Here is a 25,278-nt window from a genome sequence, read left to right on the forward strand (position 1 = left end):
AGTGGTTTTCATTAACTGCAAAGAAGCAGCTACGGAAGGGAGACCAAGGCCAAGAAAAGCTAGATTATTGATCATAAAGACTGAATAAGCTATTTCTCTAGTTGTTTAGTCAACATTGATTCTTCAAGTTGGGTCTCATGTTTATGCCTTAGATGAGTCCCGTGACTTGGTTGCCGTTTGAGCACCCGTGACTGGCCGCCGTCCGGTCTCACACTAGTGCTTGCAGGCGCGCTGTCTCCTCACGCAGGACCCGCTAAGGGAGCACGTGCAGGGGTGCCTGGGAATGATGCGCTGGGTCATTTGGCACCTCAAATATAGCAGTTCTCCATGACGGGAAATCCCATTCACTTCTCCTAAATGACGCAGCCTGCTTTCCTGTGTATCAGAATACTGGTCAAGGAACAGGCAGCACAATTCTGTGACTCAGCAAAAAGGCAGGGAGGAAGGATGAAGCTTGCATTTCCTTGGCATGAGTAAGTGCAGTTATTAGAAGGCACCATTAACTCTTCGTCTTTATTTCTTCTGATGTGTTTAGATGGATCCTGAATACCGTGTGCGGAAATTCTTGGCTCTCTTAAGGGAAGAAGGAGCGTAAGTATGTACAGCACTTAAGACTGTCACCCAGACTCACCACTGTCTTAAATCCCAGTGCCTGTTCTAAGCATTGATCTATAGTGCTTGTAAATTTAAAATCTCAGACTTTTCTTGGACAACTTTGTTTTCATTTATAGAATGTTTCACTGTGTTGTAGGGCTGAGAGACCAAGCAAGGAAGTTGGTTGTACTGTTGGTTTGCGCTCCCTGTCCTGCTTCACAAAACTTCCTTGTCACAGTGCAGGAAAAAACCCACTGGTACATATTTGCCAGAACCTGCTTTTAGATGCATGGAGCTGTGGCCGTTTTCTTTTGTGACTTGCTCATTTAATGACAGATGCATAGTGAGAAACTTAGAAAAGCCATTAAGAAGCTCCTAATGATTTTGTGATGAATGGCTTTTTTGCAGACCCTCATCTGTTGTTTGTGTTTTGGGCATTTCTTTTTCAGTAGCCCCCTTGACTTTGAAAACGAACTATTTGCAAACACACAGTGACCGAGGGAAGTGACCAAGGGAAGTGACCAATGTAAAGAGGCCTGGGATCGTCACTGGATTTACCCAAGATCCTGAATGAAGTGAAATGTTCCCTACCTTCAACACGTGCTCGCTGCGCATGATTAGTGCAATAAAATCCCTTCCTTGTACTTACCAGGATATTCTGCCACTTTGTGAAAGGTACAAACTTGCTTTAGAAGGCTCTGCTTACCTTTCCCTGCCAGCTAAGATGCTTCCTTCTTCCTCAGTCTTTAAGTGTGGGAAATATACTGTACTTGTGAACACTACACATTCTAAGCTCTCTACTACCCCACCCCACCCAAAAACCCTCAATAAATGTAATGATTTTGCAAGACGACGGTTGGCCTGTCAGAAGGAAGCCTGTAGACAGGTAAACTGGGAACAGTGAAGCATAGAGGAAAGGGCTCAAAGGGATGATCTTACAGCTTCTGTGTGCTGACGCTAAAGGTACGCGGGTATTTGGTTCAAGTCCTCCCAGAAAGCTGGTGGTTATCTTTGCCTGAAGAAACAGGCCTTTGGCTTTCTAAGATGCTGCTCTCTATTTTCGGAGATGTTTCCAAGCTGTAATCAGGAGATCTTTCTCAGTAGAAAGTCAGATTATCACTGTGTTGGCTGTGACATCCCCTTAATGTAACTGATTTCCTCTGTGGAAAGAGGTATGCGAGTCATTTCTGCCTGGTAGTTGTTAAAAACTTGTGAAAGATTTTGTGTACACCCCTAAAAAGAAAGGAGTTGTTAAAGAAAGTAATTAATAAACCTCTCAGTACTATTTAGTGTCCAACTCTAAGTGGGTCAGTTCCTTAGTATAATATTAAAGGCTTATTAATACCAGTTTTCTTTTTTCCTAAAGTTAATGATTTACTTAGAACGTATCCTTCATTTTAAATTATCTGTACTACCCAGCATCTAAAACAATTAAGTAAACCGCTTTCTAGTGCTCTCCCCTCAGTCCCTACTGGCCATTCCAATCTACGTAACACACTTCCTTTACCCTCTAACGCGTCTTCCAAAGGTTTTGTCTTATAACTGAGTTAGAAGGAATTTAAATAGGGCATCGTATTTGGTCATGAGACCTATGGAGCATGCCACTCTGTCCCCATAGCTGCTTGGAATGTGAGGACAAGCCATCAGAAGCCATCTGAATGTGCTTGACGCCACCCGGGGGGCCTGTTGCCACAGTGGCACTGAGCGTGGCTCTGTCATCTGTCCCTGTGGTAGAGGGCACGTTATTTCCAGCTGCTGCTACCTGCCTGTCTGTGGTGGGCTTGTATGTCACACCTGCTTTGTTTCAGCTTTCATCGCTAGCTCGTTTTGTGGCTTTTCGAAAAGTGGGTTCTATTGTGAAATTCTGTGATTCCTGGTGACCGGCGCCCTGGATTTCCTTGTCTGGTTTAGATCTCCTCGCCTCTTTTCTCTTCCTGTGAAAGCGGCACACATTGTATTAACTTATGTCTCCTATTCAGTGAGGTTAATGTCTTTGTGTTTCGTCCAAAACTATATTGAAAAATATAAATATTATATTGTTTAATGCAAATGAAGGAATGCAATAAAGAGTATCTATACTTGAAAACGTTCCGTAGACCACTGTTTTATACAAAACAATGTGTATAACTAATACGAACGTATAAAGGAAGGGCCCGGGCAAGGCCCTCTGGAAGTTGTGTTGTAATTGACCTAAGGAGGTGGATGCTCTTTCTTTAAAAGTCTCTGATTTTAACTTTTTTGAGTATAGTTATTTAAAAAGAAAAACAGATCAGTAACATTTTGAAAGGTTAATGCACAAGAATCTTTATACTTATTTTACTCATTTTACCTAATAAAAACTGAAGTGTACCAAAGCCATTATTGGGTTAAACCAGAAAGGAAAATTGTTTCTCAAGCAGAATCACTTCTTCCTCTGAATGCACAAACCAGGGGCTCAGACACTCTCAGTGAGATTTCTTCACTCGGTTTGTTTGGGTATCCTTCATCCTTTTTGGCATGTTTCTGTGCTACCAGAACTCTTAGCCTAAACTCTGAGCCTTCGGGTTGGCCCCGGTTAGGACTAAAGGCAGCCCGGAAAGTCAGCAAGGGTCTGTGGGGAGAGGCGAACTGCAGAGACTCCCGGAGAGCAGGGTCGGCCCCCAGGAGCTGCCCACACCCTCCTGGGAGGAGGACTGAGGCCACCCTGGTCCCTGCACAGCCTTGAAAAGGTGCAGGGCTCTCTGAGTGCTCTCAGAGTCCATGCTGGGCAGAGCACGTGCAAGGTTACAGCCTGGCCCCACTGACAGCGCAAGGAGGCTCCTGCCAGCTGCTGCCTTTACTTCCCTTCATCTATGGATGGCCTGTTAACAGGCTATTTTTTCCTATTTAAAAAAATTAGCAATGTTTTAAGAAAGAAACATTGGTTTGTTGTATCACTTAATTTATGCATTCATTGGTTGATTCTTGTATAGGCCCTGACTGGGGATCAAACCCCTAACCTTGGCATATCGGGACCACGCTCTAATCAACTGAGCTACCTGGCTGACAGGCTTTTTTTTTTTTAATTATATGTGTTGATTTTACAGAGACAGAGAGGAAGGGAGGGAGAAAGAGAAATGACGATTTGTTTTTCCACTTATTTGTGCATTCATTGTTGCTTCCTATACATGCCCTGACCGGGGATCAAACCTGCAATCTTGGTGTATCAGGACAAGGTTCCCACAAACTGACCTAGCCGGCCAGGGCTTAATTTTTTTTTCCAGAAGATATCATTAAAGTCTCAAAAAAAGAAGTTTTTAACTTTATACTTTTTAAATCTGTACATCTTCACTGAAACTTTTTAAACTGTAACATAAAAAACTGCGTAAGGGCAGTTTAAATCTGAGATGTGTTTCCCTATTTAAGGCTGTTTTTCCATATCCTAAAAATTACAGTGAACAGCCTCCCCTTGAAATCTCAGCGGCAAGTCATGCAGTAGTTCCAAGTGTGTATCATAATCAAACCCTGGTAAACAGACTCGAGGGGGCATGGAGTCAGCTGTGACCAGCCACCCCAGCCCAGACACAGAAGGGGAAGGCAAGATTTCCTTCTCCTTGCCTGGCAGCTCAGTCCATGTGCCTTTTCAGAGAAGGGACGGAGAAGAGTGTGTAACAGGGTTCAAAAAAGCATGTGATTTCAGAAGTCCCTGCACGATGATGCCCTAAAGTTTCTCATCAGCCAGCAAGTAGTGCTGAGGCCCGGGCTGGCGCGAGCCCACGGGGCGTGTGTGTGGGCGCCGGGGCGCTGAGATGCGGACGGAGGTGGCGCTGTGATCTGCACATCCCCAAGTGGGGAAGACAGAAGTTGCAAGGGCTCACATTTGAAATTTCCCAGGACAGCCTCCACACAATTGCCTTTGTCTCACTGCTTTGGGAGTTTAAAACCAATGGGTAGATCATTCTGTGCCTTCTAGAAAGTTCTCTGTTAAGCCAGGAGAAACGATGGCAGTATGGTGGCTATCGTTGTGCTGAAAGAACTTCTTCACTTGGGTGCGTGTGCATCAGCCGTGCACGTACATGTCCACGGACCAAGGCCTGCACGGGTGCCCCGCCGGCTCACTGGAAATCACCCCGGAGACACCTAGGATAGCCCCCTCCCTCACCTCTTCCCTTGCTTCTCCCCGCTTTCTCCTGACCCTTCATTCTGCCTTTATTCGCACCCCAGCCTCTCACCCTTGAACACTCTCCCCCACACACCCCCTTCTCTCCTGAAATAATACTGGTTTGGTTAGTATCTTCTTATCATAGTGTCTCTTTTCTTCCTTTTGGATTTTTTTAAACTTCCTCATGTTTTTAGATGTTTATTAGTATTTATGCTTACCGAGAGCGAAATGTTCAAGCACTGCTATAAACTGTACTCTCTTTAATCATAGAATGTGATTACTCAGGGAGAGGATCATAAATGGCCTTGGTAAGTATGAGTAGGGACTGTTTGAATGCTTGGCAGTCTCATAGGGTAAAAAAAGGAAGCACCCAGAGCGCTGGGGTGGACGCGCGTTAGTCTGACATAAAAGCCAGACTCACACACAGCACTGCAGGCAGGATGTGCAGCCGAGTCGCGTCCTCTCCGTGTCTGACTCCCGGCACAGCCGACAGAGCCATTTCTGTGGTTTAAGCTCTTTGGGGACTAACTAAAGACACGCTGTGGGCAGAGTGAAGTTGGTGACTTTCTAGGATCCTTTCCCAGTCTGAGGTCAGGGGTCTGCAGGGAGCGCTGGCAGCCCGTCTCCACCGCACCAGGCAGACCGCGTTATTGCTCTGTTACCTTCTTTTTGTGAAATGAAAGAAGTAAGATTTGTCCCTAATAAAGGGAAATCAAGGGAAGGGAAGAAAAACATTTTTACCGTGCCACGTAAACTGAAAATGGCATTGTATGGGTAGGTCTGAAGACATCTTATATCTCTCGTCATAAAACCAAGTTGCAGCATCTCATTGTTGAGAAAGCATTACCTGTGAGCTTCAGGTGAGTCCCTTTGAAACTGCAGTCCGAGGAGAGCATGCTTTTTTCTAGAATCTAGAGCATGCCCACTCGTGGGTCCTTCCTGCCCAGAGCTCTGGGTGCACCGCCTCTCCTGACCCGCCTACCCTTCTGTACTTAGCTCCCAAGCAGAGCTAGTCAGGGAGAGCCACTGCAGTCAGGTTTGTTTTTAGTAGAGTGAATCCTGTGTTCCCAGTACACAGAGTTGAAAACAAGGGTAGGAAGGGACTAAGTCAGTGGCCAACACTGTGGTCTGCTGGCCTTGAGCCACGTCTCTGAGTGTCTGTGACGTTAATTTGTGCACTGGGAATGCTGGAGTCTGTGAAATCAGTTACTGCCCAAATTGCTTATTTTTAAAACTAGAAATGCTTTGTTAGAAGTTGTTTTAGAAAAAAGTAAGCCTGTAAGAAAGTCCTGGAGTAGATCAGACCTATGGCCATGATGTCTCAGATGATCTTGCTTAGCGAACAGAGGAAATGAACTGAGTTTGGGCCACTAATTGAAGCGTGAAAGTTGAAGCTACCACATTCAGATCCTGATATTCTTGGCCTCCTGCGCGTTAATCCGGAAACTCCACACACTGTACAATGTATCCGTTTTTTAAGTTTTTTACCTTCTCTTTAATGACTTAACAGAAAAAAACTGCATGATGAAATATAGTTTCTCCAAATATATATATATTTATATAATATATAATCTTAGTTAACTCAAAGGTATATACATTGTATAATAAATAATATTTATAAAAAGAGACTTTTTGGATATAAAATCAAAAAGATCAACAACTTCTACAACTTTTTACAAAACTTTGGATACAGCAGGTTGGTAGGAAATTTCCATTGGATGCTATTCCCTGACTACGGCGAGAATAATTACAACGCACTCGATGTACTGTTATTAAATAATTACTTGTCAGCTACTTGAATACGCCCCAAAACATGACTTTATCACTTTTAATATAGAATACAGAGATATGAAAAGACTTTTTGGAAATTTGTATCCATTCTGCTGAAATAATTCTCACATAAAGCAAGCATTATCTGGTTGACATGATTTAAAACTTTCCAGTCTAAGGTGAGATGAGGGGTGCATTTCAGACTCCGGGGAGGGGAGGGGAGAGGAGGGGACGTGTATCTCTAGCAGGGCTCACCCCCAGCAGACTCGAGAGTGCAGGCATGGCTTCTAGACGGGTGTCTCGGCAAACCCGCCTGAGCGAGCAGGAAGAGCGCCTGGCCCAGTATCTCAGGCCGGTGTTCGGTAGACCGAAGAAAGAAGGGAGGAAAGGAAGAGAAGACTGTGTTCTGTGCTCCACCCTGCTGCATCTCTCTCTGATGCTCCTTGGACAGAGCTGAGCTCAGCCCATCCTGTCAGATTCGTTCGCCCGTGTTGCCAGCTTCCTCTAGGACACTCTAGAGAACCACTCGCTGTGGACCAAGAACTCGGCTGTGAGGCGCTCTTTCCCCGGGAGCAGGTGACTGCTCGCTCCGCTTTAAACACCTGACCCTGATCCTCGGTAGCTGCACGGGGGGATGCTACTTATCAGCATGCAGGTGAGGCCGGAAGACCCACGTTACAGAACCCTGTGTTTCTGTTCCCTCACACAGGCCAGAGGGAGGAGAGGAAGCAGGGAGACGTGTCCTTACTGGAGGGGAAATGGAAGGATCATTTTTACCCTCCCCATCTACAACACTAGTCTCGAAACTGGAACTTCAGGAATAGATTGCTACCCTCTCACTGGCCCTTTGTCTAACTCACCCTGAGGCGACCTAGAGTCCAGCTGTGCCCCTGGTGTTGTTCTGATGGAGGTTCTGCAGGTGAGCAGGGCTGGGAGGGACGGTGCGGCCCCTCCAGAGACACCACTCCTTTCTTTCGGAAGCCACAGGCTGGAGAGGCCTTGCTGCCCTCCCCCTTACACAACCTATTTACAAAGTCGACTAGACACACACATGAGTACTGCATTAATGGTGGAAACTGCAGAAGAGGGTAGAAAAGGGTTTTGAGATCTGACTGCAGTTCACAAGAGCCCCTCGTGCAGAACAGGGTTACAGAGAAAATGAGGCTGAGAACACACAGCCGCTCTTCAAACAGCTTACCAGGACAGCTAGAACTCCTAGTTCTTCAAAACTGCAAACCCTACTCTGACAATCGCCTTGGGCCTCCCTACCTCTTTATCCTAGCTCAACCTATGGCTTTTATCAGATCGTGGAAGTGTATCAGATTGGAGTGGGAGTAGACAGAGAAAAGGAGACTGCAGGGGTGTCCTGCCTCAGAACTCCCGCCGCGCAGGCGCCCTGGGACACGCCCGTGGGAGCCGTTCTATCAGAACCGGGGTCTTGCCGGGGCTGATACCTTGACCACCAGGCACAGCTCACGTCAGCCCAGCCTGTTGTGTTGGAGTAGAAATTTTTTTCCATTTTTATTTTCTTTCACATGTGCAAAGATAAGCCTCAGGTCTGCTCCTATCAGACCCTAGAGAAGTAAAAAGAAAGCCCCTTCTTTGAAAACCACACACCATCCAGAGTAGGGTGAGAAACTGAAGAGGAGGGAGGGAGGGAGGCCTCCCGGTCGGCAGGCGGGTTGGGTCCAGGTTATTTACCACACGTGCATCTGGCAACAGTCCGGGTTCCTTGCTGTCCGATGCCGAGGGCCGAGGCCCGCTGAGGTCCTGCTCCCGGCGGGACTCAGTGAATCTGCCCAGCCACACTTCACCGCGCCCAGCACCCTTTGGAGAGTAAAGAAGAATTAAAAACATAATTGCTTTCCCAGGAACACCACCCATAAGGGTCACAGGCTGCCGAGAGGAGATCTCAACGTCTGTCTTGTACTCAGAGGTAACAGGACCTTCAGTGGCTTTTCCCCGATCCCTCCTGTACTTGGGGTCCACCGGTGAGGAAGGGAGTGTGGGCGACAGAAACAGTAGGGCTTTAGCATCCACTAGAGACTGGCCCCCAAACCCTGCCCCCCTCACCTTCTAGCTGGGGGCCAGGAGGAAGCTCCCCCGTGCAGGACTCTGTCTTCTACAGAGACCAGGCCAGTGCAGGGCCCAGCTGCCGACTCAGAGCAGACTCCTGGGCGCTGGGTTTTTTGTTCACACCAGATAGTTTCAGGACGAACTGTCCAAACAGGAGGAAGTCTATTTAATTAAAAAATTATGAATAACTCCTGCTCATGGGCGCACTGATGTGTACATTTTATTCCTTTGTGTATTTGCATCTCACTGAGGGTTGGCGGCCCAGAGAGCTCTCCCGGCTTTCCCGATCGAGTCGATGCCCTCGGGGGCCCAGAGGACTGGGGTGAGGCAGGCCGTTCTGCAGTGGCAGAGACAGACTCTGCAAGGTTCAGGGGACGTGCCCAAGGTCTCACCACAGTTTTATGACAGATCCAGCCCCAGGGGGCCACCAGGCCACCTGGCTGTTGTCCAAAGCCCTCCCCACTCGCCGTGCTCACAACATTTGAACGACAAGGAATAAATCTGGTATTTGCCATGTCAGAGACCAATGGCTAGCCAGAGACATTGGACAGAAGCGGCCGGCGGTGGGAAAGGTGTTTTCCCCTCATGGGAGTCTGGCCTTCCTGTGGCACAGAGCCATTTTGACTAAGTCCCCCCCCCACCCCAGTGTGTGGAGGGCCCTGTGGCTCCCTTCTGTCTCCCGCCTGCACTGCTGAGATGGACAGGACGCCTGAGAGAAAAGCGAGAGGCCCCGTCCCATACAACCCCTGCCAGCCTGTTTCCAAAGTTCCCATTTTGCCTGCAGAGTCCGTGTGGATGAAAGGACAGGAGGAGGTAAGGGGGTCCCAGCCTACAGCTCCAGACCAAGCATCAGGCCTGGGGGCAGCTGCTCCCAGAGGTCAGCCCTGCCCGGGAGCCTCTACTGCGTCCTCGGGAGCACCTGGACCCTGTGCCGGGGCCCCTGGTGGCTCGGCCTCTAGTCCACACAACAACCCTGCAATGCGGACATAGTTCTTATCCTCAGTTCCCACGAGAGGAAGCCTGGGCTCAGAGAGGCCAAGCCACTCACCCAGAGTCACCCCACAAAGGGAGCAAATCCCCTGCTTGTCCCAGACCGAGGCCTCCGGAGTGTCCACACAGGATGGGCCTGGAGGCCACGATCTATCTACCTGGACATGGTGTCTTAAACCATGTCTAGCACTTTCCGTAAAACTGGAAAAACACCACTGTATTTCAGTGGGGAGACGGGGCAGGAGGAGAGCACTGGTTCTTAGGATCAGTGTTAGTCCAGGGGTGCAGGCGAGGGGCTTTCCAGGCACGGAGGGCCAACCCAGCACCTCCTTCCGCACTTGGCAGACGGTTTATCTCAGCTGCCCCACCAGGGGAGGGGGCCTGCTGGGACAGAGTTCCAAAGGCCTGAATACGTGGCACCCCAGAGCCCCTGGAGGAGCCTGGGGATACTGCTGTGACCGCCGCAGGACCCCACATGGGGCTTTTTCTGGAGGCAGAGTCCTGGGCTCATTGTCCCCGTCTGTGCAATGAGCAGGCTAGACGTCTGTGCAGGGTCGTCCTTCCACGGTCCCCTCTCAGAATCACCAGAGCTGTCCTAATGGGTAGTGGGGACACTTGCTTCTGGCCACAGTGCGCATCAGAGGAGTGTGGCCACTATGCTTTCAAACATTCCTTCCCCCCCTGACAGGCCACAGTGTGCCTGCAGGTTGTCTCTCATTGGCTGGCTCTCCTGTCCTTCTCAACAAACCTGCCCAAGTGATGACAACTCCACTTCACTGCATGTTGACCTCCGTCATGTCACAGCTCCCTGACAGCGTTTGTCACACTTTCTGTTAGTACTGGAGTCAGATAAGCAGGCACAGCTCTGGCCCCCTTGAGCCTCACAGACCTGCTGCGAGGCCCCCACAATCGCCCCTCTGTGCGGATGAGGAGCTGGGCTGCAAGGCCCCACCGCTGGTAAGCCATGGGGCGGGAACCACCTTTCTAGACTGTGCCTGACCCTCAACCAGCGCTCTCCCCGCCATGCCAGGCTCCTCCCCCAGCACAAGCGTGCACCCCAGCTCCCAGGCACTCTGTGTGGAACCGCATGAGACAGTGGGGTGCTCTCCCTGCCCCAGCCAACAACGACCAAGGCAGGCAAGCACTTTGCCACGAACCAGCCACCGTTCCTAGTGGTCTTTGTTCCTCACAGCACCTCTGGGGAGGGTGACAGACGAGGAGACAGGTATGCAAAGACGACTACCTTGTCTGGGTCCCACAGCTGGCGAGTGCTGGGCGCTGGACCAGAGTTGACGCCTCTGTATATTAGGCTCCTTCTCAAGGCAGAGAAGGGGGAGAAAGGGCCCACAGGTCTCAAAACCTTCCACCTCCAAGACTCCAGGACCACCCTTCATTAATCTTGACCTACCCTGGGGACCTATGGATCTGAGAGCCAGGCACACTGTCTCCCACGCTAGGCCACCTCTGGGAAGCTTCGCAACATAATCCACCCGCCTTTGATCCCTCGATTACTCACCACCGTCACTCTGAACTTGGCTCCTTCCTCCTCCCCATCGCCATCCATAAACTCAGTGAGAGTGCACCCCACTCCACCCAAGCTTCAGATCTGTCGGGATATGGGCTTATCCACAGCTTTCCCCCACCCACCTCCTTGAGGTTGGTAGGATTTATGCTTGTGCGAAAACTCGCCCTCTAAGTTCACGGTGGGTGCAAAATGACTCTGCCCCAGGGTTTGCAGAAGAGACTTTTCGGCCTACTGTTTCAAGTAGTTGAACCTCCTTCTTTTACAGTAAGAAAACTGAGATCCAGAGAAGTGAAGAAACAGGAAGTTAGGGGCAAAGCTGGCACCCGAGGTCAGGTCTCCCCGCTTCCAACTGCATGGTGTTCCTTCTCTGTACCCACAGATGCTCAATAATGAGAGCCAGTGGCCGTGCAAAAATCTGACCTGGCTCGTAATTGACCACCATGGGTAAGAATTTTAATCAATTGTTTGCAGCCTCTTGGAAACTTGTGTCCCGGGTAGCTGAGAACTAGAACAGGGTCATCAGGAAGAAGAGATGGGCAAACCGGGGCCCCCCGGCCTCCCCACCCTGCCGCCCTACCTGGCTCCCTACTTGCAGGTGTGCACATCGTAGATGCGGACGCACTCCTGGCAGCTCACGTAGCAGCACCAGTGGAAGATGCAGTGGCACTTCTCCTTCCGCTTCTCCGTCCTCGTGTTGTGGCCGCGGCCGCAGCACAGCAAGTCGCAGCCATCGATGCCGTGGGAGGTGACATTGCAAGTCCGGTCCCTGGTACCGAAGGAGCCCGTCTCGGGGTTGGGCTCGCAAAAGTTGGGGGAATTCTCGTAGTAGACCAGGTCCCTCTCCGTAGGCGGCTTGAAGAGCGCGTACTTGGCCCGCAGCGTCTCCACCCAGCCGCGGGACTCTCGGTGCTTCTCCACCACCATCTCCGAGGCGCTGTCGTACTTGTCCTTGAGGAAGTCACCGATGGCGCGGAAGTCGGGCTGGGCCCACCAGCAGGTCTTCACCTCGCAGCTGCCCGACAGCCCATGGCATTTGCACTTGAGGTGCATGTGGTCCAGGATGGTCTGGGAAAGAGGAACAGCAGCTGGCCCCCAGACAGACCCCACCTGGGAGCACACCTAGACCCTCCTGCTCTGCCTGGCCCAGCCTGGCCCAGCCCGGCCTCTGCAGCCTTCTCCCTTCCCACCCAGTGCCAGGATGAGAACTGACTGAGGGCGGAGGCACGACCGTAGAATGGTGACTGCTGTTTCCCTCCCCTTCACACCCCCATTATCAGCAGAAATCACATCCAGTTCTCAAAGCCATCATAGGGTTTGTTATCCACATTTAACAGATAGGGAAACTGAGGCTGGGAACTTCAATGTCTCATGCTAAGTGAAACGGCCGTAGGAAGGGGTGGAAATGAGGTCAAAGCCAGGCCCATGGGCCCACACGGGCAGCGTGAACACACAGGATGGGCTGCCGGTACCTGCTGTATGGGGCCCCCATGCTCCCCACTGAGGCATCCCCGGGAGGGTGGAGACCCAGAACAGTCCAAGGATAAAGGAGGGTGAGCAGAAGGGGTGACTGTGGGGTGTTGGGGGGGCCAAGCTTGGCCAAAGGGAAAGAGGCAGAGCAGGGAGCCCTGAACACACAAGGGCCCCTGGAAGGGGTTGAGGCAGTAGGGGCACAGACTGGGTCAGGAGCGGTCCCAGAAAGGGCAGCTGGAGCTCACCGTGCGGCCCGCCTCGTTGTTGTGCTTGTTCATGGCTGAGCGTGCATCTGGCCTGTTTTCACGCGCATCCGCGAACTCTCGGGACACTAGCACCCCGAAGTCGGCGTCCTCGCTGCAGCCGCCCCACTTCCAGCCCTCGCCGGGCGGTCCCTTATGATGGGAGTCGCAGCCGCAGATCGTGGAGGTGCCCTCCGCGCAGGAGCGGGTGACTGCGAAGGCCACGCCAGCAGAGGCGATGGCGTGCACAAAGGCCGACTCGCGGGTGGCTGCACGGAGGGAGTTGGGAAGCTTTGCTCAGGCCCGGTCCTGGGATGTGGCTGAGCAGCCTCCACCTCCCCAGACGGGAAGGAGAGCTCGCCAGCCAGGAGGGAAGAGGAAGGAACCTGGTAGGTGTCCCCACTTTACTGGATGAGCAAACTGAGGCCAGGGCCACTAACTGATTAAACAGCTGGCAGACCAGAGTCACTTAAAAACGGGTAAAAATGATAGCCCTGGCAGGTTGCTGAAGAGATTAGGGGCCCTGCTCTCTGTCCTAGCCCCAGGCCCTGCTGCCCTCCCCCTTTCCAAAAACTCCAGAGACTCCAGCACGGGCCTGAGCCCTCGAAGTCCTGAGAGCCTACCATCTGAGGTGGGGGAAGGCCTGGGAACCCACAGCTTAAACCCACCCAAGTCCACCTGGCCCCACTTGGATGCGCCAGGGCAGACCCTTTCCCTTTCTGACCCTCCGAGACCCTCTGCACAGAGTGGGAACCACTGCCTTCTGCCACCAGTGCTCCTGACCAGGGCTGGTGCCTCAGTCTCATCTCCCTTCCCTTTCTCCACCCAGACAACGCCAAGATTTGGGGCTGAGAAGGCCGAGTCCCTCCTGGGAGGAGGGGGACATGAGGGCAGTTCTCCTGGTTCTGCCCCCACGGTCCAGGGAAGAAAAAGAAAAGATTCTCAGGGATGCCCCCCCCTTTATTGTAATGACTGCCTTTGGGTGCTGTTAGGCACCAGATTCTGCCCTCCAGGTGCTAAATCCTAGTTAATCCTTTTAACCCCGTGAGGCGGGAAGTCACATAGACCCATTCTACAAAAGCGGACTAACGATTAGACAGGCAAAGGCCTGAAAGTCAGACAATGTAACAATCTCGCCTTGCTGGAGAAAGACCCAGAACTGGGTCGGAACCTGTCCGAGGCCGAGCAGGTTGCAAGACTCGGGGCTGGCCTAGAAGCCGGGTGTCCCGCGCTTAGTGCTGCGGAAGACCGTAGGTCGGCAGACAAGGGAGCCTAGCATGCCCCCGTAGCCACTGCTGCCTCTTTAGAGGCCCCAGCGCCCTCGTCGGCCACCTGCAGAGGAAGGGCCCCTCTGCCCGCCGGAGCAGGTGGGGGGAGCGCGGTGGCGCCCGCGCTGCAAGGGCGGACTGCGGACCGGCGGCTGCGGAGGCCTGTGGCGCTGCGCCCTCTGCTCCCCCCCGCCCCCCCCCCCCGGTCCCCACGCCGCCCCAGTTCCAGCCCCCTCCCGCCGGCCGGCGCCCGGGGGCGAGGGGCGCCAAGGGCCAGGGCCTCGCTTCCGGCCCGACTCGCGGCTTCTCGCGGCGGCGGCGGCGCCCAGACCCCGGGCCGCGCTCGGTTCCCAGCCCCGGGGACGCGGGGGCGGCGGGGGCGGGGCGGGGATTAGCCTGGGAGCGGCGCTGACAGCCCCGCTGTGCCGGTCCCCGTCCGGCGGGGCCCGCTGGGCCACTCAATCCGCCTTTGTTCGCGCGGTGTCACACCGCATTACCCGCATAATGCGGCCGCCGGGCCCGGGCCGCCGGGCCGGCCGCCACCGCGTAGCAACGGGCGGCTCCCGCGGCCGGGCCGCGCCCCCGGCCCCGGCGCCGGCCCGCGAAATCCCCATTGAAGCGGCGCCCCCCGCCCGCGCGCCGCGCCGAACGGCCAGAGGGCGTGTGAATGGCGCGGCGGCCGCAGCGGGCGCGGGGCCGGGCCGCGCGGTGGGGGGCGACGCTCCGGCCCTTTTCAAGCCGCCTGAACCCCCCGCCCCCCCGGGCGCCCGCCTTCGGCCCCGCCGCCGCGTCCTCAGCCTTCCGGCCGGCGGCCCCCGCGCCCCGCCCCAGGTCCCCACCCTGGGGCAGCCCCGCGCCGGGGCGTCGGTCCCCGGCCTCCGCGGAAGATGCGCGCCCCCGGGCGCGTGCGGGGACCCTCTTCCCGGGGACTGAGCTTTCACCAAACTCCGGGCCTCTGGCTTCCACCCCCCGCCCCCCAACACACAACCGCCCGCTTGCAATTTAGCGATGAAGCCATGTTCTAGAATCTAGGTCTTACAATGATTGATTTAAACTGTGAAACGCAAACGTGAGTGGGTGGTAAGCTCAAAGACCCGATTTCCACTGGCCAATGTCGCGGGTGGGGAAGGGCAGTCCGAAGGCGAGTCTCGCTTTTAGGGAGCGCGTCTAGACGCCAGGCCGTTTGATTCAGCGCTACCTGGCCCGAGGTGGGGCGCCGGAAGGCGGTGAGACCGACACGCCAGCAAGATCGGGTTTGAAATGCAAACCGCCGCCACTTGGCCCCAATTAGAGGCCAAACCTTTTATGTAAACAAGGAATAATTAGCTTTGGTAACAGAAGCGTAAACAGAATCATCATCCATTGATTCGCTAATTGCCCTTCGGTCCCACGACAATAGCCTGTAGGTCGGACTTACTCTGTGAACCTGAGGCGCAGGTTAGGGGGGCTGCACTCTAAGGGGGGATGGGGAGTCAACTTCCCCCGACGCGTTCCCTGCCAATCCCCACCCCCAGGACCCCCCTGGCTTCCACATCTTTTCTTTCTGCCTGTAAATGCGGCTCTTCTAACAGGAGGGCGGGCGGGCTCGCGGGTTTGAGTGGCAAAGCAGTGTCGGTGGAGGGAAGGTTCAAGTTGCTGTGGGAAAGGAGCCGTGGGTCCCGGGGGCCTGCTGGGACCCCTAAACTCCCGGACACCGTAGCTGCTCAGAGAGTTGCCCAATGCAGCCCAGGACTCACCAGCCCCTAAGTCCCCTTCTAGGGAGCAGTTGCCCCCTCATCCCTCTCGCCAGGTGCCTTCAGGTTTGAAGTCCAGCTGTGTGACCCCCTTCATTTGAAGTGCAGTGGGTTAGGCTCCCAGGTTGCGAGATGGCTGGGAACTTACCCCCAGGCCAGCACTCCCTCTAGTCCCCACCACGTGCTTGGGCACGGGCACCGCGGAAAGTTCTCACGGGAGCACTTGGGAGCAGTGTAGTGCCACCAGCACCAAGCAGCTGTCTCAGCTCCAGGATTTTCTATATAGGAGGGATATAGGGGTGACAATGCCCCCACACCACACCACAACTACATTTGCATAACACTTAACAACACGGCATTGGGGAAATGTCACAAATGTGCACATCAAAGCCTGGGGCCACCGCTGCGCCAGCTGAGCAGGGAGGAAGCCTGCAGCCCCCTAGGCTGCCCTGGGTCCCGGCATCCTCTGGCATCTTAAGGATGCCCAGCCCCAGCAGCACCTGGGAAGGCGTGGCAGCCATGATGACAGCCTGGGTGGGTCCAGAGAAGGACCTGACCCACTTCTCTGGAGGCCCTAGGTCATGACCAGCTTTATTACCCTCCCCTGAGGACCCTGGGCTCAGAGCTGAGGCGCTCTGAGAACAGTCACTTCATCCCGACAGTCCCCCCGCCCCCCACCCACCTCCTGCCGGGCCCAGAGGCAGTACCTTTGTCAAGGACGGGCCCGAAGATGGCCAGGCTGTCGTCTATGGTGGTGCAGTTCCAGCGGCGGCCCCGGAACTGGTGCTGGCACTCCTGGATGCCCAGCTTCACACCCTCGGCCACACTGGGCATAATTTCGATGTAATTGCGACAGAAGCGCAGTTGCTTGGGGACCAGGCCTGGGATGGAGCCGCAGAGCAGAGGCTGAGAGCCCAGGGACGTGTACTGCTGGCCCAGGGCCAGGGACCTGCGGGCACACAGAAGACAGTGGCACGGCAAGCCCAAAGCACATAGCCCGTTGAGGGCACCATTTCTTCCTCACTGGCCCTCCTGGGTGGGCACAGCCACGGAGGGCCCGAGTCTGAACCCATGCCCCGAGGAACCTGGCCCCTGGTGCTGCCCTCGAAGGGCAGGGCTCTGATCCAGGCAAAGTCAGCCCTGCGACATGGACACATCAGCTTGCAAGGGCATGGGGACCAGCACCAGTTGGGCACCCTTGGGGACCACCGCAACACCGTGAAAGGAAGCCAGGACTGGGCAGATGGTACTGGGTGCCCAGGTCAAGTCCCTCCCACGCTCGGGGCCGGTTTCCCTGATGGGCACTGAAGAGTTTGGTCTGGGCAACCTCCCAGGGAGTCCAGGTTTGGGGGGCCAAGTGAGACTTCAGTGACCCATGGGAAGGTGTTTTTAGGGCCCACAGCCCCACCTCAGAAGGAGAGAAGTCACAGGCCCCACAGGGAGCTTGCACACAGTGGTTAGGTTCCCCTTTCCAAATCCGCAGATGCCTTAGGAAGAGGGTCCAGAGACCCCAGGACAGGTCAGACACACCACACAGATGCTTTCTGGACTAGACACAGGGGTGAACCAGACGCCTGCCGTTCAACAGCTCTCACCACGTACTCCTGATGGGCACCAGCGAGGGGCGTGGTGCCCACCGGCCTGGGGCTGGCTCTGGGCTCGGTTGCCAGAAGGATGAGGTGGGCACCCCATATTTTTATTTGTTAATTCATTCCAGAGGCAGGGATCGGGAAACCAGCTCTGAGAGTGTGGATGGTAACACTTACGAAACATTTCCAAATCTTGAGCGTCAAGCCCTTTTAAAGAGCAGGGAGGGCCACCTGCAGGCCTGGCCTACCACTGAGAATGGCTATTCCTGAACTCCTCTGTGCTGGGCACTGGGCCGAGTCTTTTCCTTGGCTTTGCCTGACCTAACCCTTCTAACTGCTCTGTGACATAGGATGTGTTCAGACGGCTTAGCCTTGCCGGTCAAGAAACCAGCCCAGACCACAGAACTGCTAAGGAGTTGCTCATGGGACCCCGTGCCTTTGGACTAGCACTCCTGGGGCGGGGGGCAAACCAGTGTGCTCCCGTCCTCTGGGCCCGGGTGCTGGGAGTGGGCGTGCCCGCAAGCCTGGCCTGTCCGCACCCCAGGCCTCAACACCGAGCCCACCCAGGCCTAGGTGGGATGGAGCGGGTTGGCCCAGAGGCCCTGCTGGGCACAGGGCACACAGCCCTTGACAGGGCGCGGCAGGCTGCCCTCTCCTGCCCTGCCCTGTTTACAGTTACAAACAGGTTAGTTAGCGTGCTCATCTTGATAATCAAATCCCTGTTGCTTCTTATGTGCTGGGCTGGTTCTGACTGCTCGCTCCCTGTAATCCTCACAGCAAGTCTGTGATGGGAACTTCACTATCACTGGCATCATCCCATTTTATGGATGAGGACACTGAGGCCAGGGAGCTAAGTGACCTGCCCACCTACAGGACTGCAAACTCAGAGCTGAGCCTCCCTCCCCACTCAGGCTGCCTCTCTGTGCGCTCTTAAGCAGCAGGTGCAGCCCTGTCCCAGCAGCTCTGTAGCCACTGGGGAGGGACACAGCCAGGGTTCAGTGCAGTTGGCTCGGCCTTGTGCCATTCTGGGAGGGGGGCTCAGGAGCAAGACCCCCACCTCTGGGAAGAAGCCCAGGCCTTTCCAGCTCCCTCCTCTGACATTTAGGGTCCAAAGCCCTATATGGGGACAGCTGGAGAGGAGAGCTGAGGCAGGACAGAGGACACTGGCCACAGCGGTGTGTGGTCATGAGTGTGCAGCCACGAGGGACTCTGAAGGAGTATGACAGCGATTGCCTGCCCCCTCCCCACACCCTGGCCCAGGCCCCAACTATCCCAGAGCAGCATGGGAAGACCTGGCACCCACTTCCCAGCCTCAGTGCCCCTCCCCTTGGCTCAGAGTACCACCCAGCCTCCCCATCACAAGTGCCTCTGTCCCTGCCTGTGTCTGGAGGGGTGGGCCGGCCCTGCGCTGCGGTGCCCACGCTCTCCACTAGCCTGGCCCTCCCTTCTCCTCTGCACACCCTGATCTGGGCAGGCCTGTCCCAGGATCACCTCTGGCACCAGGTGTGCTTGCCCCATGTCACTCCCCATTCACCGGTCTGCTCACCAGCCAAGCCGAGTTCTCCAAGCTCCAGCCTCCCTTTGCCCAGAGAGACGAACATGGGGCCCGAGGGGCACTCAGGGATCCTTCCTTGCCTCCCCCCCCCATTTACTTTTCTTTCTCCCTCTCCTCCCAGCCTTTTCCCTGCATCCCTTGTCACCCCTGCAGGCCTGGATACCCTCAAGCTAAGTGGGAGGCTGAGCCCTGGGTCAGAATCAGAACCTGTGGGAAGAGCCCTAAGGGAGTGCAAAGCAGAGACACCCCCCCCCAAGAAAAGTGACTTGCCCAAGGCCACACCACCAGCTGTCCAGAGCCTCCCTGGCTGGCTACCACTGCGTGGAGCTGGGGGAGGGGAGCACCAAGGCATGTCCCTGCTGGCGCTTCACTTCCTCTGGGTGAGACTGCTCCTCATCCCAACCTTCCAAGGGGCTCCCTGCTTCCTAATTTCACCAGCTCCCTCCCACAGAGTCCCAGGCAGCCAGCCCAGCCCAGCAGAGGCCCGGGAACTGGGCACTGGCTGGCATGGCTTGGTCAGCCGCAAAGGCTCGAGTTACTCCCAAAACATCTCCCAGCAGGGAGATGCCATGGTCCCCTCCCCTCCCCTGAGAGTCACAAGCCCCTGCTGGCTCAGTCCTCCCTACAGCCAAAGGGGATTTTCTCTCGTCCTCTGCAGTCACATTCAACCCTGGCAACACTGACAGCAACCATTTACCTAGCACTTACAAGCCGGGCACTTCACACATATTATCTCATTTAATTCTCACGGTAGTTCTGTGAGGTGGTGCTGTATCATCCCACTGTACAGATGAGGAAACTAAGGCACAGAGAAGTTGGGGAACGTATAGGAGGAAGTTATCAGAATTCTGACCCTGGGTTTGTCCGACTCCCAGTGCAATGTCCTCTGAGGATGATGCCCAGCCTCGGAGACGAGGACTTCATTTCCCTCCTCTCCCCAAACTCTGTCCCCTTCAGGCTCCCCAGATCCAACCAATTGTGTGGCCGGGAGACAGGCTGCCTTGGTTCGAATCCAGCTCTGCCACTTCCTAGCTGTTGATCTCTAGCAATTTGCTTAACCTTTCTGTGCCTCAGTTTCTTCATTTGTAAAATAGACATAAAGGGAAGTATAAATAATATAAACCACTTGGCACACAGTAAGCACTCAGTAAGTGGGGTTCCTTGTAGTGACCATGTGTTTAGGCCCGTCCCCAGCACTTTGTCCCCTGCCTGTCATCAACCTCATTCCCCTCGGCCTCCCATCCCTGACTTAATAGAACGCATCACATTGTAAGAGCCAATTCCAACCCATCACTGGGAAGGATGCCTTGGAACAGAGCAAAGCTGCCCCCTGCCCGGCACTTCAGTCCTAATTGGGGTGACAAAATAGACACACAATCTGGCTGACTGTTAAGGTGACCCAAAGGGCAAAGGCAAGGTCACAAAGGTGTTTCCTTGATGCTCCCTCCATTCAAGGGTTTTAGCTCAGATCTGGACATCCTGCCGGTAATTAGCAAGGGCCTCTGCGGATGCAGGTCTAGCTCCCCGGGCTGGTGCTGGGGCTAATGTAGCTGTGGCCACGGGACTGATTTCTGCAGGACAGCTGCCCTCCCGCAAATGTGCCCTGCCACCCCTGACCATGAGCCAACCACCCACACACTGCGCACGCCCGAAAATCTACCGCCCCAGAGTCACGTGAATGCAACTCACAGCCCCTCAGCCCGGTCACTGAGGTGCTCAGTCCCCTGGGGGAGGTCACGCAGCGAGCCTCACTCTGCCCGGTTCTTCATAAAGAGTAGCTTTCGTGAGATTTGCTCAGGCTGCTGAGTGGCTTGCAGCCGGGCTCCTTCCTACCTCTGCACCCCTCTCACGTGCTGAGCCCCCCTCCTGGAGTGCCTCTCTGCTGCCCGAGTCCCCGCAAGCACCCTACCCACCCTTCAACCTCCAATTCCGGGGTTGCCTCCATTCCAAAGTCCTCTGTGAGCTCCACACAAAAGCAACCTCTCTGGCCTCTGGATTTTGCCTCTGCCTTATTCAAACCTTCTCGTCTCAAAGTGCTGAACTGACTTGTTTCCAGTTCCATCTGGCCGTGCAAGTTCAGCTTCCTGAGGCTAGAGTTGTGTCTCCTTCCAATCGCCCTCAACACTCCTCCATGACACACACACACACCCCACACATGCACACACACAAACACACAGAGAAACATGAGCACATTTGGGTTACCAACAGGCCAGGCACATGACAGATGCATGCTGGTTCTCAAGGGAAAGAAGGAAGGGACAGTCCTGGCCGGTGTGGCTCAGGTGGTTGGGTGTCATCCCGTGAAGAGGAAGCCTCCCCAGCCCCAGTTTGAGTCTCAGTCACGGGCACGTGCCTGGGTTGTGGGTTCAGTCCCTGGTCGGGGCAAGTACAAGAGGCAACTGATGGATGTTTCTCTCTCACGTTGATGTTTCTCTCCCTCTCTTTCTCCCTCTCTTCTCCTCTCTTTAAATAAATATCTTTTTAAAAGAACGACGGAACAAGTCCTTCTCCGGAAGCCCAGTCTGCTCCCTACCGTCTTGCAGCCCCTCATCCAGCCTACCCCCCAGGCCTCAAGGCATCCGGAGGTTCCGCCTACTCACAGAACAAGACTCCTGTTCCGCTGAGGAAGTTCCTACACTTAGGACCTGAGATGATGGCTAGGCTCCCAAGGTGGACAGGGGCCCGCCTGGCACTGGCAGCTGCTGAGGGGGAGGGGGGAGGGCATTGCCAGGCCTTCCCAGCTGGGCAGGGGCTATTTATACCCAGGTCCTGGCCCTGCCCTGCCCGAGGGCCCTGCCACCTTCCCCTAAAGGCAGCTCATCTCCACCCCAACCACCCACCATGCAGCTGGGCTGAGGACACACAGGCGGTCGGGCAGATGGGCAGCAGGTGCCAGCAGCCAACAGGCTGCTTGTGAGACCTCCATGTTGACCTTTCAGGGCCAAATCTCCTCTCCATACGGTCTGGGCTTAAACACTGCGCACAGCCTCTTCAGACCCAGGCCCCACACAAGGTTACTGACCTCTGTGCAGCAGCACCTCCTCCTCCCTGAGGGCAGAAGGTGGGCCTTCTTGGTGCGGACACTGCGGAGATAAACCTTTTTACCCACCAGCCTGTGTGCTGAAGCGAGGCACACAGGGTGTGCGGTGAGACACCAACAAGTGCCCCAGGCAGTGTGTCCTGTCCAGATATGCTGAGCTGCTGATTCTGCCGTCCCACCCCCCAAGCAGTGCGACCTGTCCTCTGCTGGCTGACGGAAGGCTGTCGGCCACAGGGACAGGGGGTGCACACTCTGCTGTCCCCACCATATTTCCCTCAAGGAACCATTTGGGTTGGAGTCCTGCAACCAGTCCGGTAGCCTTTCCTGCATCCGAATGTGTCTATATTTTCTACTTCAGACCCTGCCAACGTTACAGGATTTTAGAGATTGGAGGGGCTCAGGACTCGTCTAGGTTAGGATGTCTCTTAACTGTTAGCCATTTATTCCAATTACACCACTTCCTCCCTTCTCTCCTACACAGAAAACATGAAAAGAGGGGCTTTAAAAAGCTACACACGGAATTACCTTATGGCCCAGGAGTTCCCCTAAGTCAAGACCCAAGAGAACGGAAAGCAGGGGCTCAGATGCTTGCAGGGCAGTGCGCACGGAAGCATTATTCACAGCGGCCGAAAGGTAAAGACCGTGCGCGCGTCCACCAACAGGGAAATAAACGGTGGGCGCGGTCTGTCCGCGCAGCGGAGCACTACTCGGCTGTGAAAAGAACAGAGTTCTGACGCATGCGTCAACATGAATTAGCCTTGACAACATTGTGCTAAGTGAAACAAGCCAGTCCCGAAAAGACAAGTATTGCATGATTCCACTTATATGAGGTGCCTAGAATAGGCAAATTCATAATGACAGAGAATAGATTAGAGGTAACCAGAAGCTGGGGAAGGGGCGGGGAGTTATTAATTAATGAGTATAGAATTTCTGTTGGGATGATGAAAACTCCTAGAAATAGGTAGTGGTGATGATTGCACAACACTGCAAATGTACTTAATGCCACTGAATCGTGCACTTAAATATGGTTAAATTGGGAGTGAAGGGCCTAGAGCCCCCCATCCCTCAACCTTACCCTTACCCTCATCTATGGCCCCTCTGCAGGATGCGATCCGAGAGCCACGGGTCTGACCCCCTCTCTAGACGCGAAGACTGAGGCCCAGAGAGGATGCGCCGCCCCGCCCCTCCGCGCGCACACACCACCAGCTTGGAACGCCTCCTTCCGGCTCCAGGGCCACGCCTCCTCCAGTCCCGCCTTTCGTGGAGTCTCAGTTCGCGTGTCCTCACCTATCCCCATAACCAGTCCTGATCGTCTCTGCTGGTCCCAGACGGTGCACCTGAAAATTCTGACCCAAAGAACTAGTGTCTCTTAAAGTGAGCAACATGGGGGCTGGGAAAGAAGAGTGGAGGGAGGGACAAAGGGAGAGAACTGGAAAGAGGGAAGGAAACTGAAACGACCTCCTCTTTGGTTATTCGTCTCTGTCTTCTAGAGAGACCATGATGTTTTGGGAAATCTTACAATGGCCCAGGGCTCCGTGCTCTGCCTGCTGCCCCTGGGCAGCACTGGACCGATGTCCCTCCCACTGGGTTCAGAAGGGCCCCACCTTGGACTGGGGTGAGATGGCAACTTACAAAAGGGGAAGGAAAGGCTTCAAATTGGGCAGGCAGCAAAGAGCCAAGCATTGTCCTTGGAGTTTAAGGCTACTACCTTTCCACTTAGGTCAAGCGGCCACTCAGGGCTGCTGGAAGTCATGTGGGGAACCTGACAAGTTCAGGAGCACATGACCAGTGGGGGCAGCCACGGGTAGCTTCCAAAGAGCCAAAACCCACAGTGTTTCAGCAGTCACTGCTCCTGACAAGGGAAGCCACCTGTCCTGACCTGGGGCCACTCACCCTGGTGTCTCAGCAGGGTGTTTATGATGAAGCAAGAGAGGAGGGGCCTAAGTCAAGATTGACAAGCCACCATCTTTCCTTGCCGGCCCACTGGTCCTCCCTGGAGCACACGTGGGCCCCATGGTGCGAAGCACAGCTCCCTGACTTCCCAATCCAGCCCTCCTGCGCCCCTCTCAGTATGGGCCAAGGGCAGGGAGTTGCCTCTGAGTCCAGAGGAGCTCATGTGGTCCCGCTGTCCATTGAGCAGGTCTAGATACCCCGGAAGATGCCTTTCATCAAAGAAGCGGAGAGATCTCTATGGACCTGTCTCATCAGCCACCAGTTCATTCACTCAGTGGGCATGGATGTGCCACCTGGTTCTCACATGTCTGCAGCTGGGCTAGAGGCACCCCTGTCTGTGTAAGGGAAGGGAAGGGAAGGGAAGGGAAGGGAGGGGAGGGGAGGGGAGGGGAGGGGAGGGGAGGACGAGGTGCAAAGGGTCCCCATGTTGAACTGGAACCCAGGGTCCAGACAGGAGTCAATGAAGAAGCAACTGTAAGAGCTTATGAACGCAGTGGGGCCCAGGCCCTTCTGCTGGACTTCCCGTCTTGACTCAGTCGCAGCCATGCAAACTGGGGCCCCTCAAGGGCAATAATTTTGTGGAGTGACTGAAGGTGCCTCCTGCCCTTGGGAGAGCAGGTTAAAATCTTTCTTTCGTAAACAAATTCATTCCTTGCCTCTTCACTCCAGTCCCACATTTGAGTGATGGCTGAATTGGGCAGAGTGCCAGGCCCGGGTGCACAGGGATGCATTAAGCCACGCCCTCAGAGTGCCCAGATCAGGGGGCCTCTGTCCATAACAGACCAACAGGCGCTTTTCCAGCACCTGCTAGGTCTGGGCGCCACGAGGGCCATGAATGACTGATGGAGGTCCCTTGTGACTTAAAACCAAAGTAAGCACCATGCCAGAAACACAAGGTAAAAGTAAGGATGTCCCAGACGAGGGCGGCCAGAGGGTCTCAGCCAGTGGTGACTAAGAAGGTGCCTCAGCTGAGCAGGTGAAAGATGGCTGGGAGGCATCTGGGGTCGCCTCGGGGAGCAGCTGGAGTGGCAGGGGACAGCCCCAGGCAAGAGCCAGGACAGGCGCCAGCAGCCAGGCCACCCACCTGGAATCCAGGGACCGTACAAAGGGACAGGGAAGGGAACAGGGAAGGGAACAGTGAGAGCCAAGCTTTATTCCAGCCACTCGGGCAGCCATGAAAGTTCCCTAAGCTGGGTTTTAGAACATCAATTTGTTAGACAAAATCTAACTGCAAAATGGGGCCAGAAGTGCACACTGGAGACCAAAGGCTGGGAAAGCAGCCGGAGGGCCCATGTGGGGTTCAGGCTGAGGAGGCTCAGGCCTGGCTGCACACTGCAGCTCCCCAAGGCACAG

The 25,278-nt window shown here is 54.9% G+C and overlaps 2 protein-coding genes across 2 annotated transcripts in view; one reads left to right on the forward strand and one right to left on the reverse strand.

Annotated features, from left to right (window-relative positions):
* Nucleotides 1–2,681, forward strand: part of NSF (N-ethylmaleimide sensitive factor, vesicle fusing ATPase) — a 137,705-nt gene extending 135,024 nt beyond the window's left edge. Inside the window, 2 exon segments of the mRNA XM_036033577.1 lie at nt 536–591; nt 1,044–2,681. Coding sequence (XP_035889470.1) covers nt 536–591; nt 1,044–1,089 — 102 coding nt within the window. The 3' untranslated portion in view covers nt 1,090–2,681.
* Nucleotides 2,682–4,052: 1,371 nt separating this feature from the next.
* The window catches only part of WNT3 (Wnt family member 3), a 49,342-nt gene continuing 28,116 nt past the window's right edge, over nt 4,053–25,278 (reverse strand). The window contains exons 2-5 of the mRNA XM_028519839.2: nt 16,496–16,737; nt 12,791–13,056; nt 11,653–12,140; nt 4,053–8,311 (exon numbers count right to left, since the gene is read on the reverse strand). Coding sequence (XP_028375640.1) covers nt 11,661–12,140; nt 12,791–13,056; nt 16,496–16,737 — 988 coding nt within the window. The 3' untranslated portion in view covers nt 4,053–8,311; nt 11,653–11,660. The remainder of the gene's footprint in view (nt 8,312–11,652; nt 12,141–12,790; nt 13,057–16,495; nt 16,738–25,278) is intronic.

Source organism: Phyllostomus discolor, chromosome 8, assembly GCF_004126475.2.
Source record: "Phyllostomus discolor isolate MPI-MPIP mPhyDis1 chromosome 8, mPhyDis1.pri.v3, whole genome shotgun sequence".
In the NCBI taxonomy this organism is placed as follows: domain Eukaryota; kingdom Metazoa; phylum Chordata; class Mammalia; order Chiroptera; family Phyllostomidae; genus Phyllostomus; species Phyllostomus discolor.